Consider the following 22,065-nt stretch of genomic DNA (forward strand, 5'->3'; position numbering starts at 1 on the left):
GCGTGGCTGCGTGTGTACGTGGGTATCACGTGACTCAGTGGCGGGCTCTTCGGAATCCGGAGGCGGAAGGCGCTTCAAGGGCCGGGAGGATAAACAGCCGGGGCAGTGGGGCGGGTGCCTCCGAGGTGGGTTGATGAGCTACCTCCCCCGCTGTAGGTTGGGGCTGGTGAAGAGCTTTCCCCTCGACCTTTTGGGAATTAGGGAAAGAGACAGTGTTATTGTAGACGTTGCTGAAGAGTGGAGGCTCGCGGGAGGAGGGGGTGGAGAGGTTGACTTGCTTTTCTGGCCTGCCTGACGACGGGTGGGGAACGGAAACTTCCCTGTGAAATGTGGTCCTCTCTTTGTAGGAATCGGGAGTTCTTTTGGTCCTTGTCTGCCATCATGTTTTCTGCCCTAGGGAATAAGCTGAACGAGGCTACCTAGCGAAGTTTGCGCCTTGCGGGATAGGAGGAAGGGCGCTTCAAGAAAATGTCCTATAGTGGATGGTAGTTCCTTAGCGCATTATGTAAAACAACGCAATAAGAGAGACTTCTTAAAGCAGTGCGCTTATTTCCATTTTTCTCTATAGGAACGTTGGGTACTTTATATGATGGCTATGCAAATGCAGTGCGATGCAAGTGCAGACATATCGACAGAAGAAGAAAGTCTTGGTCCTCAGCCCATTGCACGGCTGGAGGTATGTGATTTGTGATTAGATTAGGTAAAGAGTCTCACGGCTGCCTGCTGTATATATTGGCTCACATACAGAGTAATGCTAGTGGCACTCAAGAGTCTGCATAACTGTCGCCTCTTCCCTGGGTGCCCCCCTGAGCTTTCTGAACAGTCCTTTGTCAAGGGCCAATACTATAGGGGATGGTACAGAGCCCAGCAACCAGGCGTATGGGGAAATGGCTGTCTGATCGCCTCGGTCTGTCCCCTCCCACTACAGCTGCCTGTTGTTGAAGATCCCTCAACTCTGGGAAGGGCTTTTCAGAAAGCTCCAAAGGCTGCCCAGGAAGGAGGCAATAGTCGTGTGGTTTCTGCATTCAACAGAGCATTGCTCTGTGTGGGGCATTACTTTTATGTTGCAGTGAGAGGCACTTCCCCATCTATGTGGATACTGTAAACAACACTCGCAGCACCATGAATATGTCACAAAATATGTACTTGGGGTTAAGGTTTGAAGCAGCCCTAATGTTCTGTTGCTGTGGTGTTCAAATACTGCAGTGTAAAACTCAGTAGATTCATTGATTATGTGACTCAAAATTTTAGCAAAATTAAGTTTAGCTTATTCTTGGTGGGGAGAAGGGAATTCTTATTTCTGTTCTGGTTTTGTTTTAGCAGATTAATCTGCAAAAGAATGAAGGTGAAGAAATGTTAATGCTGAGTGTGTGCTAATCTGAATGCAATTTCCCCTTATCTTTTAACAATTGAAACAATAATGGTAGGAAAGCTGCTGATTTGTAGAAATAAACATGCCAAAATTATCCGCCTAACAAGGGACTGGATTGTGTATTTCAACATAATATAGTGTTTTATCCAGCAGATGAAGTAAGAGGAGAGCTGTGTTTCCCTTCATAATGTGTGAATAACTGAAATCTAGACAAAGGAGTATCCTTTTCAGTTTTGTACTACTGTAATTGTCTGCAAGCTTGAACTGAAGTGCCTTGCTTCAGGTTCTACACTAAACATTTTGTAGTAAATAACCATATTTTATTTTGTGTAGCAATGCGGCATTAATGCAAATGATGTGAAGAAGTTGGAAGAAGCTGGATTTCACACCGTTGAAGCTGTTGCCTATGCACCAAAGAAGGAACTGCTTAATATTAAAGGCATCAGTGAAGCCAAAGCTGACAAAATCCTGGTAATGATATGTAAAGCTATTAAATGGCTGTGTCTGTATATTAACTATAAAACTATAGTCAACTATAAAACTATAATCTTTGGGTGGTTTTCCTAGTTGTGGTGGTATACTGAAATACATTCCTCAGTATTATTTTATTATTATTATTATTATTATTATTACATTTATATCCCGCTCTTCCTCCAAGGAGCCCAGAGCGGTGTACTACATCCTTGAGTTTCTCATTCACAACAACCCTGTGAAGTAGGTTAGGCTGAGAGAGAAGTGACTGGCCCAGAGTCACCCAGCTAGTTTCATGGCTGAATGGGGATTTGAACTCGGGTCTCCCCGGTCCTAGTCCAGCACTCTAACCACTACACCACGCTGGCTCTCTCTATCCCTCCCACCCCACGTGTATTACAATAATGTAAAGAGTGGAAAGAGAAATGAAGCAGTTTAGTTTTCTAGGTGCTCCTGCTGAATATGATTAAGCATTTCAAATTGGTAATTGGGTAATTCTTGCATCACTGAAGTTTGTCAAAGATCCCTATTGTCTTGGACCTGGAAACAGCTATGTAATGGCTCTTTGCAGTTAATATACTTTTTCTGGGAAAACAACTTCTACCATTTAGTCTTTTGACAAAACTGTTCTGTCTTCCTTGGCTGTACTTCTTGCGAGCCTGACTGGGGGAAGGACAGTTCTGTGGGCCCCAGAAGAGGGCCCTGCAGTTGCTTGCAGGAGGTGCTGGGTGACTCCTGTGTCTGAGTGGCTGTTGACAAAGCGCTAGTGTTCGACTGGTCAGAAATCCAGGAAAAGCCTCTAGAAAACTTGGTGAAGGGATTTCTGGGGAACGAGTGCAGAGTGGATTAATCTTAATCAAGGCAACTTAAATTTTATTATTTAGATACTTGTAAGTAAAAATAATAGTCTTTTATTACTATTGACATAAAAATATGGAGTACATGTTTGCATTAAGTTCAGATTTTATTTTCCACCAGATTAATTTTTTTTAAAAAAATTATAGCTGAAACTTTTTCAAAAGTCCCAATTTTTAAAAAATCATCCCTTTTTTTAATCCACTGAACTGGAAACAACCATGTGTTTAGGTGCACTGATTCTGAAAATACAGTTTGCCAAATTTTATACCCCATGATTTGTCTGGCATCTTTGGAAATAGTTGGTTTTCCAGAGGCTGTTATAGAAGCTGGTGATATGGGGTGCAGGGGGATTTCTGGCAACATGGAAGGAGAGCTGGACTTGTTATTGCAGGCATGAATTGTCCCCTTTGCTAAGCAGGGTCCACCCTGGTTTGCATTTGAATGGGAGACATGTGTGAACACTGTAAGATATTATCTTTAGGGGATGGGGCCACTCTGGGAAGAGCACCTGCACACTTGCATCCAGAAGGTTCCAAGTTCCCTCCCTGGCATCTCCAAGATAGGGATGAGAGAGACTCCTGCCTGCAACTTTGGAGTCGCTACTGCCAGTCTGTGTAGACAATACTGAGCTAGATGGACCAATGGTCTCACTTGGTATAAGGCACCTTCCTATGTTCCAGGCAGAAGCAGCAAAACTGGTTCCAATGGGCTTCACCACAGCAACAGAGTTCCATCAACGGAGGTCAGAAATCATTCAGATCACCACTGGGTCCAAAGAACTTGATAAGCTTCTCCAAGGTATGCCCCTTGGCTTCTAATTAGCCCTTTATTTCGATATCATTTTGTTATAGGCACAAAACCAAATATATAATATGACATATAGAAAAATGCATGTAAATTATGAAGTTCTAAAGCAAGGAGGAAACTTCTTTTGAGGCCACATAGTCTTAAATGTATAATTCAGTATCTAAGAGAAGGGTCCGATCTTTTGTAAAGATGATTGCACCACTGTTTCATGAAAACACATACTACTGTGTCAGTTTATTCATGTGTATCACACATAGCACAGCAAGGGAAGTTGCATACAAAAATAACTTTATTCAGCAAAGGAGTACATAAATACTAGCTTCATATAAGGATTTTTATCTAGTTGCTGAAAAGTATTTAATATTTTTCATAATAGGTTTTTAAAGTGCTGCTTTATAACTAATTTGCTTTATAAGATCTTTCCAGATTCCATCTTCTATCCACTGTATGTCTTTCAGTCACTTCCTGTGCAATTCTTTGCATTTTTACTTGGAAATAAATCCCACTGTGTTCAGTGGGACTTACTTGCTAGTATATAGAATTGCAGTCTGTCTTTAATTGCTATGCTAACCTAGAATCAATTGCTTACTACATCTTGCAGAAATCAGAAACTGATATAACCTCAATGAACTTGCTTCAACACTTGTGATACTCTGTGTGTGTGTGTGTGTGTGTGTGTGTGTGTGTGTGTGTGTAGTGAATTTTTAAAATTCACTGTGTTTCATTATGAAGGAGGAATAGAGACCGGGTCTATAACAGAGATGTTTGGAGAATTCCGCACAGGAAAGACTCAGTTGTGTCACACACTGGCAGTAACCTGTCAAGTAAGTAGTTGAAATTCTTTCAAATATTTATCTATTTAACATATTTTTATACCACCCAAAACTCACGTTTCTGGGTGGTTTACAACAAGCAAACAAAGTTAAAACATTAGTTAAAACAAAATAAATGATATAGGAAAAGTTAAAACATTACAAAAACTCAAATTATAAAACAACATTTTAAAACAATGCTAAAACTGTTAAAACAATATTTAATTAAAAGCCTGAGTGAATAGATGCGTCTCTAAAGACTTTTTAAAAATTGTCAGAGATGGGAAGGCTCTCAGCAGGGAGTGTTCCAAAGCTGTGGGGCAGCAGCGGAGAAGACCCGTCCCCAAGTAACCACCAGATGAGCCGGACCTCTCCTGATTATCTGAGTGGGCGAAAACGTTCTCTTAAATACCCAGGGCCCAAGCCGTTTAGTGCTTTATAGGTTATAAACAGCATCTTGTATTTTGCCCGGAAACTTATCGGCAGCCAGTGTAGATCTTTCAATATGGGAGTAATATGGTCTCTCAGAGATGACCCAGAAACCAACCTGGCTGCCGCATTCTGAACCAGCTGCAGTTTCCGGACTACACACAAGGGCAGCTCCACATAGAGCCCATTGCAGTAATCCAGTCTGGAGGACTATTTCCAGTCTGAAATAGACTTTTTTGTGGTGGGGGGGGCTGGATTTCCTCCTAATATGTCTGAACAAAATGAGAGAATGCTCATGCCTGGAAACTAAGCATTGAGGACTGAACTAGATATTCAGCTGAACTTGGTCTAGGACCCTGGTCATCTCTGAACAGCTTCAAAGAGGCAGGGAGTAGGAGTGTGCACGGTTTTGGTCCGGCACAATAGAAAGACCGCCGGACCGGTCCGGATGGGCGGGGGACTGTAACTTTAAGTGGGGGGGGTGGTAGTACTCCCCCCCCCGCCGCTCTTCCCCCTCCGGCGCTGTTCCTTTGAAGAATCTTCTTGGGGCAGCAGAGTTCCTCCCTACCGCCCCTGCCCCTGTCGTCGTCCCTTAACGTCCAAAAGAGACGAGCGCTAGCGGTGCACATGTGCCCTGCACGGCGCACGCACTCGTCTCTGACGCTGCCGTGTGCACGCCGCATACATCACGGCGCGTGGCAGTGTCAGAGAAGAGCGCGCGCGCAGGGCTCATGTGCACTGCTAGCGCTCATGTGCACCACTAAGGCTCGTCTCTTTTGGACTTTAAGGAACGACGACGGGGGCAGAGGCAGCAGGGAGGAACTCTGCCGCCCCAAGAAGATTCTTCAAAGGAACAGCGCTGGAGGGGGAAGAGCGGTGAGGCGGGGGAGTAAGTACTACCACCCACCCACCCACCGCTTAAAGTTACAGTCCTCCCCCACCCACCCCGTCCCGGACCAGGGGGGACTACGGACCATGCACACCCCTAGCAGGGAGGAGAAGCATCATTTTTCAGGAAGGGAATACTTTCCCTCCTGCTTTTCACCACAGCATGGCAAGTGTGTCCAGAATCCTGGCAGGGCAGGCACAGAAGTACTGGGAGGAGGGGTGGCCTGCAGGGGGAAATTGTTAAGTTAGGTATCTACCTCCCCCTCCCCACAGATATCTCTTATTATTGTTTTTCAACAAAAATGTTCTCAAAGCAGTTTGCATAGAAAAATAATATGGCCGCCTATCCTCAAAGGGCTCACATTCTGAGAAGAAACACTTTAAGAGAATTGCCATTTTGAAAGGTACCTCTTTGCTTTGTTGGCAGAGAGCATTGTTTACAAACAGTTTTACACTTGTTTAGTGACTCAGTTCCCATTCCTGGACACCAACTACCTAGCTCAGCTCTAAGCCCTAGGGATAATTATCTAGTCTCGGCAGATGATTCCTCTCAAATAGGCTTTGATCAGCCAATCTTAACATAAAGAAGAGTTCATATAGTAAAACTGCTCCACAAGATCTGTTAGCTGTATTTTTTTAGCTCACAAATAAGCTATTTGTACAGCAGAGGGTTTTTAAAAACATTTTAGCAATTTGGTTGCCATCACTTTAGACTTGCTTTTCAAGGGGCAACATCCAGACTAGTCAGTCATGACTAAGCACCATTTAAATCAATGAGAAAAAGTTAGTCATGACTTAGTCTGGATGTTGTCCAGGGTGTCATCATGTTCTATCCTTCCCTCACTTTTCTTTTAATTAAGTCACTTTAAGCAAGCTTTGCTGGTCCTGATAATGCTAAGAGGTTTATTAAGCAGCGTATAGCAGATGTTGAAAAACAGAGTGACCTTGCACAAATTTCTGCAGGTAACTTCTTAGGTAGTTTTATAAATTATCCAAAACCTGCACAATATGTATTTAATTTAGCTACCAAGTCCCAGAGAACAGCCTTCTCCCTTGTACGATGTTATCAGCTATAGTAGAGGGCAGGTATAACAAAATTACTATTAACAATTGGATCTGTCCTTGTGGCCAAGATGTAGAAACAGTGATTCATGTTTTGTTATATTGTTCTATAAGGATATTCATTCTGAACTGATTGCCCCTCTTTTATTGGATATCCCTGGTAGAACTGAGGATGGGTATGTTTCTTTCTGTTAGCTGACTGTAGTGAATGTATAACACTGAATGTGGCTAAACTTTGTGCAGCAGCACTCAAGATTAGATCTAAATTGTTTGAGTAAATGGTATTAGAATGATTGGCTCACTAATCCCCCCCGCTTTCTGTATTTTGTGAAATGAGTTGTATTGTCTTGCTTTTGTTATGGGTCATTGACCGTAATAAAGATTCATTCATTCATTCATTCATTCAAGCAAGCAAGCTCTGCCCTAGGAGTTGCAGACAAAATAATCATTTGGTTCTTACCTTTCTCTCCTATATGTTCTTAAGATATCATACTTGTCCTTGTGTTTGTTTGGGTTTCTGTTTCCAGATGTTCTTGAGGCAACACTTCAATTATCAAAAACATTAAGCTATTAGAAAGATGCAATTACTTTTTAGCTTTACCATAGAATAAAGGACATTTGACAATTGGGCTTTGTTTTGCTCTGTGTTCTTAGCTTCCTATTGATCGAGGTGGTGGTGAAGGGAAGGCAATGTACATCGACACAGAGGGCACCTTCCGTCCAGAACGTTTGCTTGCCGTGGCTGAGAGGTCTGTAATTCTAACCTGGGAGATCATTGCTCTTGCATCCAGAGTGCTCCAAAAATCTGTATAGCAATAGCACCATCTACTGACCATTGAAACAAATACTTGACACTGTAGTAAACCTGAATTGCGTTTAAACTACTAGAATGCCATAGAAAGTCAGGCCTGATTGTTCACTTAGCTTATTATTCAAGTTGGCTTAAAGATAAGAGTAGTACAATATTTTTATAATATCTTGTGCAATGCTAGTAGTGTATACAGCTTGCGTTCTGCAAGCATAGATGCATGTTTCTGGTTGTCAATGAAATTCTCCACTGCCTCAAAGAGAGATCCAAGAGGCAACAGAACTTCCACTGCCCAGCATTCCATTTACAGCCTGGCTTGCTCTGTGCTGCAGTGCTGGCCTAGTAGACTCTAGTTTTGGCAGGTGAATGTAACAGTATTCTTTCAGTAGTGGGTTGTCTTGTAGTAGAATATGCATGCACTACAGCTCTCCAGGTATGGAACTACCATATCCATTCTGATAGTGCTCTCTGAGACACTCTCAAATTACTTGATGATAAAAGAACTGAATGCACTGCTTACTAATTAACAATGACGAATTGTCAGATCTTTTTTCAGTTCCCTTCCATTGATTTATTTCCCACCCACCCACCCTGAGACACTAATGGTTTCAGATGAGTTGTTGACAATTACAGGAAGCTTTGTGGTGATTCAGGTTCCTTCTACACTGCTCTTAGGAATTTGGTATACAGGCAATTGCTGCAGCCACAGTAAAGGTCCTTCAATTACATCATTCACTAAGACAATATATGCAAGGTCTTTGACACTATACCACCTTTTCTTTTCCAGACTAATTTTTTGGCACTTGGAAAGTCATGGAAGTGCAGGGAAATTAAAGACAAAAGATGGCTTTTAAGGACTTCTGGCAAAAAAGAAAGCAACCTATAGTAGTAACCACTCTGCCCCAGTTATCAAGTCAAAATGAAAGAGATCCCCTTGCTGCCTAGGGAGCAGCACAATGGAGGAGAAATAACTATACATCTGTCTGGAACAGTTTCCATAGTTCTGTAAGGCACTGGAGCTGGCCGAATGCTCTGCAAAGAGCTGGCTTGGATGACTTTAATTAGACAAGTTCATGAAGGTCAGGACTATCAGTGGCTACTAAACAGAAAAGTTATAGGCTACCTCCAGGTTCAGAGATGGGATATCTCTGAAAAGCAGTTGCAGGGGAGCAATGCCAGGAGAAGGGGCATGCCCTCACCTCTTGCCTATGGGCTTCCAAGAGGCATCTGGTGGGCCACTGTGAGAAACAGGATGTGGAACTAAATAGGCCTTTAGTCTGATCCAGCAGGGCTCTTGTTTTTAAGTTCTTACATGGTTTTATATGTGGTGGCTGCACTGGCCTATTGGGCAGAGCTGGAGAGTTTGTGTTTCCTGTGAAGGGGATTGAATAAAAGCCATGTTGTAAGGCAGGCAACAGTGTTCACCATACCTTGCTGATTGAGAAAAACTGGGGCAGGGTAGTGAAGAGAAACTGCTTCGGTAGCATAGAAGCACTTCTTTTAAAGAAATCTTCCTTTATACACTGGATAAGGGAACTCTTAATAATGTAATAAAGAAGGGAGCAAGGGAGAGGAAGAAATTACTGTTTTTCCTTTTTCAAATAAACTGTGATAAAACTTAGCAGAATTCATTAGGCCTCTTATAGTGCTTGCCAACCTCATTAAAAACAGAAATTGCTTATCTTTTGTTTGATTTCCCTAGGTATGGCTTATCTGGCAGTGACGTACTTGATAATGTAGCATATGCTCGAGGATTTAACACAGACCATCAGACTCAGCTCCTTTACCAAGCATCTGCTATGATGACAGAATCAAGGTAACAAACGTGGCACAGTTAGAAGGGCGAACTTCATTCGTTAAGAAACAAGATAATGCACTGAGCAGATACGTCTCAGTAGCTGCATGATTTATATTTCGGGACAATGGGGAAACTTGTGGAAGCGTGGGTTGCACAACCACCCCTTTTGTGCATCCCCAACACCCCCTTTGAAGTCTGCAACAGCCCCACTGTTCAGCATTATGCTTCCATTATACTGCACATCATGTCAGCCACTGTTTAAAGAAAATTCAGGTATTTATGATAATAAACACACAAACAGCATGTTGACATAACTAAGCTTCTGACTCAGTAGTAATTTAGGTTGAGACAAGATGCTAACTTTCTAAAGAATTATTGTAAGTAAGTAATTGATTTGCCAGCAAGTGGAATTCTTTCCAGAGGAACATCTCTGGCATCCTGCCTCTCTATACCCTGCAACAGACCAGCTGAATTCTATTCAGGCCTCTTCTTTTCCACCCATATTCAATCTTTCAAGGAAGAACAGTGCCCTTTTCACAGGAGGAAAAGATCAGTTTTCAGATATTGATCCTGACACAGTACCAGTGCCTGGTACTACTTCAAATGGGTCAAAGATCATTTATCATCTGAAGGAATAGCAGGCAGTTTTCCAGTATGGGATGTTCGTCAGTGTTAGGAACACCTGCAGAATAGCAGTATTTCATGGTTGTGGAATTGAGTTAGTGCTAAGAGAACAAGATGAGGGTCAGTGTACGGGTTTTGCAGGTGTCTGTGCAGACAGAGCTTTGAGTACAGACAGCACATCTACGCTTTAGTCAAGAAGACTAGGATATAGCCTATCTCTCTGGTGAATTATAAGCCTGTTGAATGTGTCAGTCCTTTCATAGAAACAAACAAAACTCTTGAGTCCTAGAGCAGAAAAATTCAGTGAATGTTCATCTTCTCTGTTTTTTAGGTATGCTTTGCTGATAGTAGACAGCGCCACAGCCCTTTACAGGACAGATTACTCTGGCCGAGGTGAACTCTCAGCCAGACAGATGCATTTGGCCAGATTTCTACGTATGTTGCTTCGGCTTGCAGATGAGGTGAGCTGTTAGTAGAAACTTGTTCTCCATCTTGTTTTGTTTGCAGCTCCAGTTGGTCATGGGGTTGGATGTACTATTGCCAAGATGGTAAAAAGTCGGCTAGATCATACTATCTGTAGGTGGCTTTACAACTGGTTGAGCACCTATACTCAGCAAGCATTCATGGTAGGGGTGTGCATGGACTGTGTTGCATGCACCGGTCCGAATTTGGACCAGTCCACAGCCCGGTTCAGCCAAACCTCAAACCAGTCCAGTGGTTTGAGGTGGTGGGGGGGGAGTGGGCGGCAGCTTTAAAAGTAGAGGGCTGGACTGCTATTCCAAGCAGCTTCAAGAGGCCAGGTGAGTGACAGAGCCATGCTAGGGAGCTCCCTGTTAGGGGAGTGCTGCTGCTGCTGCAGGAATCTGCTTGGAGTGGCGGTCCGACTGGTAAGGCCCTCCGTCTTTACATTTAAAGATGCCGCTCACCACGTCCCCTAGTGCCACCTCAAACCAGTGTCCCAGGCCATGGGCTGGTCCAAATTTAGCCCAGTGCACAAACCATGGTCCATGCACACTCTAATTAATGGCTCAATATCAACCTGAAGGGAGGTACTGAGTAGAGTAACATAGGGCTCTGTCCTGGGCTCTGTGCTGTTCACCTTTGCATGAAAGTGGGGGTTAGTGGGATAGCTAACACCTTGGAAGTCCAAATCAATATTTTAAACTATTTGGATAAGCTTAGACACTGGACCAAAACCAAGAGGATGTTCAGCAGAGTCAAGTTAAAGATCCCCATCTGGGTAAGAAAAACCATATGTGCAAATTTAGGATGGCGGTTACTTGGCTTGGCAGCAGTACTTGTGAACAGTGTCTAAGTGGACTGCAAATAGAACATAAGCCAGCAATATGATGCAGCTGCTAAAAAAAGTGCAATCTTGGGCTGCATTTAACAAAGGTATAGAGTATAGTTTCTATTCTGTGCTGGTTAGACCTCATTTGAATTATTGTGATAAGTTCTGGGCATGACATTTTAAGGACATTGATAAACTGAAGTAGAATTGGAGGAAAGCATGATAGGTGTTGAGAGTCTGGAAACCAAGTCCTGCAAGGAATGGATAAAGGTGTCTGGTATGTTTTAGCCTGGAAAAGAGAAGACTTAGAGGAAATATTTTAAACTGTCTTCAAATACCTGAAGAGCTATCACATAGAAGAAGAAGCAGATGTGTTCTCTGTTCCTCTTGAGGACTGCACTAGAAGCAATGAAATGCCAAGGAAGCAGATCTAGGTTAGACACTTGGAGAGATTTCCTAACTGTAAAAGCTGTTCAACAGTGCAGTGCTTTGTGCAGTGGTGAGCTATGAGAAGTTTGCAAACAGACTGGACAGCCATCTGTCAGGGATGCTATAGCAGATGCCTGCAGGGTTGGACTAGAAGAACTCCAAGGTCATAGGAACATAGGAAGCTGCCATATACTGAGTCAGACCATTGGTCTATCTAGCTCAGTATTGTCTTCACAGACTGGCAGAAGCTTCTCCAAGGTTGCAGGCAGGAATCTCTCTCAGCCCTATTTTGGAGAAGCCAGGGAAGGAACTTGAAACCTTCTGCTCTTCCCAGAGCGGCTTCATCCCCTGAGGGGAATATCTTGCAGTGCTCACACATCAAGTCTCCCATTCAGATGCAACCAAGGCAGACCCTGCTTAGCTAATGGGACAAGTCATGCTTGCTACCACAAGACCAGCTCCTAAACTCTGACTCTATGCAGACCTTGGTTTGGAGAGAAAGTGACAGACTACTTGAGGTCTCTCCATTTATGAAAAAGAAACATGGGCTGCAATCCTATTCATGCTTTCCTGAGGGGAAGCCCTACTGAACATAATAGAACTTACTGCTTTGTAAACAGGCAAAATTGTGCTAAATTGCTTGTATGCCTCTTCCGTGACAGTTTGGTGTAGCAGTGGTGATCACGAATCAGGTGGTAGCACAAGTAGATGGAGCTGCAATGTTTGCGGCAGATCCCAAAAAGCCTATTGGAGGAAACATCATTGCACATGCTTCAACAACCAGGTAAGACAGCAGACTTGTAGTTTCTATTTGTGTTGCCTTCTGTGTTGTCATTTAACTAGCCTGAAATTATTATGCTTTGATGCTTCACTATGAAGATTGAATTGTTCCTTCCTTAAAGCAAGAACAGATTTTTGTTCCTCAATTGAGATTGAAGGGTAGGTGTAATAATTGCTCTTAAATTCCAGCCTGTGCCTTAGCTCAGGGCAGACAGTAACTTTAAAAAATAAAAGAAGTAAAATAGCATGAGAATAAACACACTAAATGTCTGCTTACATTTAGAAATCGCATGTTGCTTTCTAACAATGCTGAGATCTGGATCTGGTATACTGTACCTTTGGGGCAGCAAGTTCCGGAGCTAGGCAGCAGCCAAATGGAATTGCTGCCTTCATTTATCTATATTATATTTGTACACAGCCCCAAACATCGGATTCTGGGCAGTGTACAGCAACAAACAAATTAGAACATAAACTAGCTGAACCCGCACAGAGCATCTGTGCAGCAGTACACTCCCCCCACCTCCGCCAGCCCCTTCTGTCCTAGTCTCCTCTCGCCACCCACTTCTGCCCAGAGCAAATGCGCCTGTTTGAAGGCAGAAAGTGGTGAACTTCATGCCGGAGCCACTTGCCGTTTTGCGCTCCCTCAGTCATCGGTACTGTCCCCATCCACCCCCTCGCCACTGCTTGCCCAGCCACCAAATTTCCTCCTGCTCCTTGGGTCCGTTTACCTCACAGGGGTCCTTATTTTGTCCCAGCTGCCCCCTCCCTGTTGTTGTCCTCCACTGCCACTTTTCCTCCTCCTCCTCCTTGACGGTGGATGTCTGTCTCGCCACCCTCTCTGTGGTCCGGTTTCCTCCTTTCTCCCGCTTGCCTCCCTCGCTGCCGTTCCCTCCCAAGTCAATGGTTGGAACTTGCGCAGGACCTCGCAAGAGTTCCACCAGGCATCCAGACGCATCCCCACTCAGTTCCTTACATAGTTAGTGGTAAGAGAATTAAATATATAGATTAAAGCCTTAACACCATGAATCTAGTTAAAAAGCAGGTGGACAAATGTGTCGCTAGTGACCTTTTAAATGTTGTCAGATGGGGAGACTCTTATTTCAGCAGGAAGCACATTACAAAGTCTCAAAGGTGACAAGAAATGAGCTGGTGGCAACTGCAGACTGGCCTCTCCAGATGTTCTCAGTGGGTGATGGGTGAAGAAGACGTTCTCTTAAATACCCCGGGCCTAAGCTGCTTAGGGCTTTATAGGCTATAACCAGCACCTTGTGTTTTGCCCGGAAACCTATTGGTAGACAGTGTAGTTCTTTTAATATAGGAGTAATATGAGCCCTTCAAGATGACCCAGAGACCAACCTGGCTGCCACATTCTGTACCAACTGCAGTTTCCGGACTACGTACAAAGGCAGCCCCACATAGAGTGCATTGCAGTAGTCAAATCTGGAAGTTATCAGCATATGTACCAATGTCCTGAGGTCATTTATCTCAAATGGACACAGCTGGCAAATTGGCCAGAGCTGATAGAAAGCACCACTGGCCACTGCCTCAACCTGAGACACCAAGAAGAAGTTTGAATCCAGAAGTACTCCTGTCTAACTGTTCTTTCTGGGGAAGTGTGATCCTATCCAGAACCAGCAGATCAAAATTGTCTCCTGAGCTGCGACCCCACAAATAAGTACCTCCATCTTATCTGCATTCAGTCTCAGTTTGTTATCCTTCATCCAGCCCATCTCAGACTCCAGGCAGGCATTTAAGGAGGTTATGCCTTCTCCCGATGAGGTTCACATGGAGAAGTAGATTTGGGTGTCATCAGTATACTGATAACACCCTACACCAAGTCTCCTGATTATCTGTCCCAGCAGTTTCATGTAGATGTTAAAAAGCATTGGCAACAGTATGTAGCCCAGGGGGGCACCATATAAAAATTCACGTTTTGAAGAGCAGCAGTCTCCGAGGGACACTGGAATCTGCCCAAGAGGTGGGAGCGGAACCACAAGCAGTGCCTCTTACTCCCAAAGCCCCCAGACACTCCAGAAGGATACTATGGTTGATAGTATCGAAAACTGCCGCGAGATCCAAAATGACCAGTAGCACTCGCTCTGTCCTTCCCGATTGGAGATCATCCATCAGGCCAACCCAGGCAGTCTCCACCCCATAGCCCGCTCGAAAGCCAGTTTGAAATGGGTCTAGATAATCAGTTTCCTCCAAGACTGTCTGGAGCTGGGAGGTCACCACCCTCTCAATTACTTTGCCCAATCATGGAAGGTTGGTGACAGGCCTATAGTTGCTTAACTCTGTGGGAACCAATGCAGGCTTCTTCAGATATCTACTAGGCTTTCTACAACAACCCCGCTGCCAGATAGTATAAGCCATGTTGGACAAGGGTCAAGAGAACAGGTGGTAGGCCCACACTGTTCCTAGCAGCTTAATCAGATCATAGATTAATTCAGATTTGTTCTGGACCAACCAATCTGATATTACAAAGGAGCAAGGTGAGGCTCTGTGTGTAGTTGGCACTGATCTCCAGGGTCAAAGAGCTGGCAGGACAGCTGAAATGGGAAACAGTGATCTGATTTCCCATCCCCTGTAATGGCCTGCTAACCTGCTGTTACTACTTTTATCCACCACCACCACCAGAATAGCTGCCCCACAGTCAATGGACACCACCCTGTCTCCCCATCTCCAGACAAGGCTAGACACACTGTAGACTAGCTTCTCCCAAGACTCAATATGAGCCTTCTCAATGATAGCTTCAATTTCTCATACAACCATAAAATAACATACTCTGCCCCAGCCCTCAGTCCCACACCAAAGGCCTTCTGCCTGCAGGCGGCACACCCTCTTTTAAGCCCTAGAAACTCATGAGAGACTCAGAGCTGGAGACAGGGCTCATGTAACTAATGCTCACAGGTATAGATTATCAGGCAATCAGGAAAGGAAGGCCACAACTCTAACCAAGGCAGCATAGCAGAGCCGATCTTCTAGCTGTCCAGGCCAGGCAAGAGGTGTCTTTATGTGTCTTTTAGCCTTCTTTTCCAATGAAAGACATTAGCAGGAGAACTGGTACACCTAGTGTAACACACATATTGGGAAACAGTGAAGAAAGCACCCTTTTAAAACATTTTAGGTTTATTAAAGGGTTTTATGGTACAAACTGGCTTGTTGAATTGTGACCTGTAGTACACTTGAGGGAAACCAAAGCCTAGAGAGGCAGTATAAACGTGGAGCACCAGAATTAATGTCCTTCCAGTAACCCATCCCAGTCTGTAGGTGGCTTGCGTTCATCTACATCCTCAACAGTCTTAAGACTGTAGCCTGTAGTACTGCAGCCTCAAAGTTACAAAGACATGAATAGAAGTTGCTGGGTCTGAAAGTGATAGATCACAGTATTCACACACTAGGTGGAGCTGGTGAAAGAAATTCCTGAGAAGTTAATCATGAATGCAAATACCATAAACGCAAAGGTCTGCTACATATACACTGAGAGATTTACTTCTCTGATTAAATAATTGTGGGTTATTTCCTTGCCTTCACTCTCAAGTCAAGCTCTCACCTGGAGTTTTTCCTCAACCCAGGCCTTCACTGTTTTTTTCCAGTTGAATCCTTGTTTCCTCCAAGCCTCACAGGGCAGAGAGAGAGACAGAGTCCACAGCTTTTTAAAATGTGTCTTGTTTAAAAACAAAAAACCCAAACTCATTGAATCAAACTGGCTAGCATTATTCAGTTTAAGAAGGTTGAACCTAAACCAACCAGACCTAGAAGATTTTAAGAAGACAAGATGAGAAGAAACAGTTGAAACAGATGGGATGAGGCTTCCACCCTTCTCCCTCCTTTGATTTAGAAGCATTTAGCAAGAATGTAGCTGTGGCTTTCAAAAAAGAATTTTTACCTTGGTAGGAGCAGCAAGATACCCCTCCTCAGGCTATGATTCCATCTCCCACACTGTAAGCCTTCCACCCCTTACAGAAAACAGACATTGGTGCTGACCTAAAAGGCTTATTCTTATGGGTGGATGAAGGCTATCCAGGCCCACCTCGGTGGTCCATGAATACCATGCTTCTCCCAAAAAGAACACAAGTGATTTGGCTCCAAAGGATACAGTCGGAAATAATCCTATCTTGGTACTCCCCCATTGCCATAAAGTTATGCTCTTCAATTCTGTCTGTAATGCTGTTCACATGCATGTGCAAAACCAGGCTAAGGGAGCCCAGCCCAGTTTTGGGCCGATCCTGGTGGCAGCAAACCTATCTACGAAGCCTCCCTTTTAACATGAGGTTAAGGGAGCAAGCGCTCCCTTATCCTCATTTTACCGATAGTCTGTCGGTAAAGCAAGCAGCCGTGACTAGCAGGGGAGGGGAGGGAGATCCCCATAATGCACTGTGCACCTGTGCAGTGCATTATTGGAGCTCCGGGGCAACATGTCCCGACACCCTAATCCTCAGAGCAACCAGCAGCAGCCAGTGATTGTCTGGGTGGGCAATCCGCCCACCCAGAGCAAAGGACTTATTCGTCTGCTGGGGGAGCTAAATTTTTCACAGCTCTTTCTTGCCCCGCTGGAGCCCTTTCTCTGCTCATGAGAAAGGGCTCTGTGTTTCATTGCAAATCAAGAATTGTTGCTTGTTTGCTTAAGCTTAGTGTGTCCTGGGAAATAGGATGGGATCTTTTCAGTGGATTTTAAGTCTTGCTTATTTATTTATTTTTTATGAAGTCATCCCCTACCTGGGGGTGAGTAGGAGATAACCCACCTTTGATATCCTCCACCCATCCAGAAGAAACCTTCAGAGTGAAACCAATATTTCTTCCATGCTGACCGATGGTTTTTAGTGAGGGCAAGGAGCAAACAAGAAGATCCCCTCACTGGACAGAAGAGTCCTTGTGTGTCAAGTACATCTGCTTACCCAGGGAGATGGGGCTGCAGCAACCTCTTCGTTTGTTGCCAATCTCCCTCTCTCTCACCACTTTTTTCCTAGCTTCTGGTAGATGATGGGGGGGGGGTGGAGGAGGAGGTAGAGGGAGAAGTTATAGACATAGATAACATAGATAAGTTATAGATATAGATATTTTATTTTCCTTGATTTATTAACGGATCTAATTTTTGTTCTGTCAGGCTGTACTTGAGGAAAGGTCGGGGTGAAACTAGGATATGCAAAATCTACGACTCGCCTTGCCTTCCTGAAGCTGAAGCCATGTTTGCTATTAATGCTGATGGAGTAGGAGATGCTAAAGACTGAAGAACCTGATGTTTTCATCTTGCAGCAAGAGACTGGGCAAAAAGATTATCCTTTCCAAATGATCCTTTTGCTGATGACTGTCCTGCTATAGCTTTTGTGACTGTCAGAGGAAGCTGCCATAAGCTAGGTGTACTCCGACTGAACATGTGAACACTTCCTGGAGGAATTCTGTTCCTGTTGGTGCACTTAGTTGTCTTTAAAAAAACAAAAAAAAAATGCACTCAAAGACTGTGTGCCTAGCTGACACACCTCTTGACATCTCTCCCTAAGCTAGACCTTACGTTGTTTAATGCTGTCGTCTGGTGACAACGTTGAGAAACAATGTGGCACCTGCAAAATTTGTGTATGGGTCACGGTTATAGCAAGCGTGAAATACTGAATGTTTCCCTCATTTTGTGATTAATCCCCAAAAGAACAAATATGTTCTGTAAACAAACTGACCATATTTGATTCTTTTCTAATGTGTAGGTAGCTATCAGTTCAGATTAGAGTCTTTTCTGTTGAAATGGTGAGCAAAAGGTGTGTTTGAACTGATTACTTGTAAATACTTCCTAGAAATTCTGTGCTAATCTTTAAGACTGATTAAAGTTAATATTACACCTGCAGTTGCTGGCTGTGGAGATCACTGCCTTTTATGTTTCTATTTTTATTTACAACTCCTAGGCAAATGTGAAAAGGAAGTGATGGCATTTCCTAATTGAATTTAAGCATTTGCATAACACACCATCCGCAATCTTCTATTTGAATTCATTTAACCAGCAGCAATACTGTGACGATCAAGTAATACAAAAAATAGAGTACAAGAGCAGCTTAAACTGTTGCTGTTTTTACTGCAAAGTTTTCAAGAGATAACTAGCATAAATGGAAAGGGGGTAGTTACAAAAATGGTGCAAATCTGTAATGCATGCCAGTGTACAAACTCTGTGTATTTTTCCCTGTTCCAGAATTCCAGAGTTGTTGTATAACACTGTCTGTTGAAACCAGCATATTCAGCAAGTTTGTAAGCAACAAGATCTTCTAAAATGGTATGTGCTGAATGACTTCCCAAACCAGGCATCCTAAGATTCTTCTAACTTCATTTTTAACTTGCAATTTGATGTTCACCCACTTTGAATTTTCAGTCTATAGGCCTGGGTTCAGTACAAAGCCCCCCTCAAAATGGGTGGGGTGGGGAGGGGGTGGAGAGAGCAGCAAATGGCATAATGGAATAGAATATTGACAATATTGCACTAAACCTGCTGGCTCTCTGTATCTTCATCTTGCACTGTGTTGCAGAGAGATTGCCAGTCAACATTGACAAAATGTGGCACTGCCAGGTTTCTGAGGATCAGCTCTTTCCTACAAATCTTCTCTGAAATATGATCTGTTCCACTCTGCTCCAGGTCAGAGTGAAAATGGTCTGTTCAGATGTACTCTGTTTCTTGTGGTCAACTGTGGTGTTTCAGCATGTCTAGTTCCATCTAGTTAAATGATGCCCACGTTCTGTTCTTACTGAGCAACCTATTATTTACACTTGGGTTGTGGGTAAAACATAGGCAGTGGTGTCTCTACACCACATTATTTGTATCCTTTGGATAACTGTGTTCAGTTTAATGCTAAAGCCACTATCGTTCACTCTCACATGGCAGGGGTGTTCAGCAGACTAGCTTTTTTCCCCTCTGAAAGAGGGACCAGTGTACCATGGGGACACAAGACCAACCCCCTGGTTGTGGACAAAGGCTACAAAACATGCAGGCAGTGCATGTTCTTGAATGACAACTTGCTCATATTCAAGTTGTGCTAAAACCTAAAGTGAAGCCTAGATGTGACTACTTTGAAAGGCTGATTAATGAATAACTTGTACTGAAATAAGTCTTAAGGGCTGCAGGAGTCTGAAGAAGTTGGACTGTTCAAAACTGCATGCACTGAACATGAGTTTTCTGCTCTTGCATCTTTGCCCTTGAGGATGATTTGTCAGCTGGGTGGGAAACCTGTTGCCTAAACTGCCCCAAACTGTTGCAGTATACTGGTCTAGTTACCAGTCACGAACATCCTGCTGCCACTCTTTGGAGGTCTAAGACATCTGCTGTACATATCCAAAAGAACTGGCAACACCATACACTAAACAATTAGCATGTTGTACACACATTAAAATGCTGCCTAATATACGTGAGATGTGGAAGAACCACAGAACGGCGGAACTGAGCCAGGCTCCCAGTTGGAGGAACAAACGGATAGCTGTGCACTGTTGAGAAATCTGTTCTCTCATTTCTGGAAAGAAAATCCACATCTTGTAACAAGTTTGCGGGCAAAGAGTTGGCTGAATTTGTCACTGTGTGTGGTCAAAAGTTGAGTTCTTTGCCCAGCTTTCAGGAGTATATGCAAACTCTTTCCATATGTAGACTTAATTGGTGCAAATACAGAGGGACTACTAATTCATGCCATCTCTCTCTCAATTTTGCCAATTTGGTATAAGCAATTGCTACATAGGTTATAGATGCATTTAACCATAGGCATGGCTATTGATTGCCAGAGTACACCTCTATCTTTTAGTATGAGAGTAACAGGTTTCCAGTCGTCGTATAGCAAAGAGAAAAGGTGGCATCTTCTAGAACACAGAACTCCTTATACTGAGTGTGACCATTGGCCCATCTAGCTCAGAATTGTCTACAGTGACTCTCCAAAGTGTCAGGCAGGAGTCTCTCTAAGCCCTATCAACAGACAACTAGTGAACCTTGGACCTTCTGCCTGCAAAGCAAATGCTCTACCACTGAGCTAATGCCCCATCCCTCTTCTGTTGGAGTACCTACAAACCTACAGGCTCCTGAGCTACACAGTGCTGTGTTTAAGTGATGATTCAATGCCTTGACTAATTTTGTGTACAGGGTTCTTATAGAAAATCCTCATTCACCCCTATCCCATATATGTGGAGACAGACTGAATCATATCCATAGTTCTGGGGTGACAAAATTTATACACCTCATTTTCAGCTTTCACGTTGTAATCAAGAATTGTATTTTGTGAGAGACTATCTCAGTTCTACATACTCTCTACTGGCAGAGGTCCTGCTAATAAAGTAACTTTGTGCAATTCTCTAATTTGTCTCATTCAAACAGCTTTTTTCCCTACTCAAGGCAGGCAAAGTGTGAAAATGGTATGTGCGTTATATGAGAGAGCTTAGCTGTTCTTGAGCTACCACTGACAGGACAGACCTCACCTGATTTTCATCTTTTTTCTGATCATGCTCATTTATTCCATAACACCACAAGCTTTGTAGTAGGAGTAAAATTTAGCAATTGGTCAGGAAGGTCTGTTGTCTAAGAACTACATCGTGGCTCATGTAGTTCTAGAAAAGTAAGATGTCTGTAAATGAGTTGGCTGCAGATTGCAAAGAATGAACTGCAATTGCTTAGCATATCAAACAAATATTGATTCTCAGTGTTGATATCAAATAACCTCTAGCAATCTGCAGAGTATGTAGAATAATGCATAGTGTGTATATCACTGGTATTATGTATAAAAGATTATAAAATGCCACTTATCAAAATTGAGTCAAATGTTAAATACCATTTGGCTGTGAACTATTGAGATAAATATGTCATGCTAGAGAATGTTAAATACTGCAAAGTTTAAAAAAAAAAGTCAAAATTTGACAAACTTCAACCATAAATTGCTGTGGAGCATTCTGAAGAATATTTATGGTAATAGCACCTTTTGATCTACATGTGAGCAAGTAGGTCATTGAATGTACAGATTATACAGATTTCTCTCTCTAGTGCAAGCACTATATAGCTTGGACACAATCCACAGATTTTGATACAAGACCTGTTAACATTATTGGGAGCTGTGCAAAGGCACCACCATGGTCTTACGCAGCTCCCATTTGTTTGTGCAAGATGATTTCCTCATGAGCTGTGCTCCATGTCTTCAGTGATATGTGTTTATATAGATGCAAATATGTCATTTCTGTAGCTCATGCACCCCAAAAGTTTGAGGTGTATAATTTATAATTGAGCATACATATATGTAAAAACATTTCACAGGCTATAAAACCTCACCCCCACTTAGTTCCAGTCACCAAATCTGAAATTTAAGATAGATGCTGGGGCTTAGACAATGGTAGATCTCCAAAGGAAAGGAGTTCTAAAGGCAGCAGGCAGCCACTGTGAATGCTTCTGTAAATATATTTGATCTAATTTGGGCATACATAAGGAATAAACATATACATACAAACCCCACCCCACTTCCAGCAATACTGGCTTAGAAATCCAATGTTTTGTATACCTGTTGTTTTTGTTACACTTGTTGGAAGGAATTGTTATGATCTGTCCTAATAAGTTGTTTTTAACTTCACAACAGCCCTGTAGATTAGGCTGGGAGATGGTAACTTGTCCAATGAGCTTCACAGCTGAGGGCCCATCTGAAT

General features: G+C 43.2%; 1 protein-coding gene across 2 annotated transcripts; it reads left to right on the top strand.

The window, feature by feature from the left end:
- RAD51 (RAD51 recombinase) lies at nt 1-18,265 on the top strand. 2 transcript variants are annotated; one of them, XM_053257682.1, is made up of 10 exons: nt 1-125; nt 569-676; nt 1,706-1,843; nt 3,382-3,499; nt 4,241-4,332; nt 7,354-7,448; nt 9,210-9,323; nt 10,261-10,390; nt 12,312-12,433; nt 17,537-18,265. In XM_053257682.1, exons 2-10 carry the CDS (start codon nt 587-589, stop codon nt 17,658-17,660), a joined length of 1,023 nt encoding a protein of 340 aa, XP_053113657.1. In that variant the 5' UTR covers nt 1-125; nt 569-586; the 3' UTR covers nt 17,661-18,265. The 2 variants fall into 2 exon arrangements, with proteins under 2 accessions (XP_053113657.1, XP_053113665.1); XM_053257690.1 differs by having other exon boundaries at nt 106-152.
- The last annotated feature ends 3,800 nt before the right edge of the window (nt 18,266-22,065 follow it).

The sequence above is a fragment of the Hemicordylus capensis genome, chromosome 1 (assembly GCF_027244095.1).
Source record: "Hemicordylus capensis ecotype Gifberg chromosome 1, rHemCap1.1.pri, whole genome shotgun sequence".
NCBI classification, from domain to species: Eukaryota; Metazoa; Chordata; class Lepidosauria; order Squamata; family Cordylidae; genus Hemicordylus; species Hemicordylus capensis.

Coding starts and splice junctions, on each gene's coding strand:
- RAD51 (XM_053257682.1), top strand. CDS start 587: ATGATGGCTATGCAAATGCAGTGCGATGCAAGTGCAGACATATCGACA. Junction 9,324..10,260: donor GCTATGATGACAGAATCAAG/GTAACAAACGTG, acceptor TCTGTTTTTTAG/GTATGCTTTGCTGATAGTAG. Junction 10,391..12,311: donor TGCTTCGGCTTGCAGATGAG/GTGAGCTGTTAG, acceptor CTTCCGTGACAG/TTTGGTGTAGCAGTGGTGAT.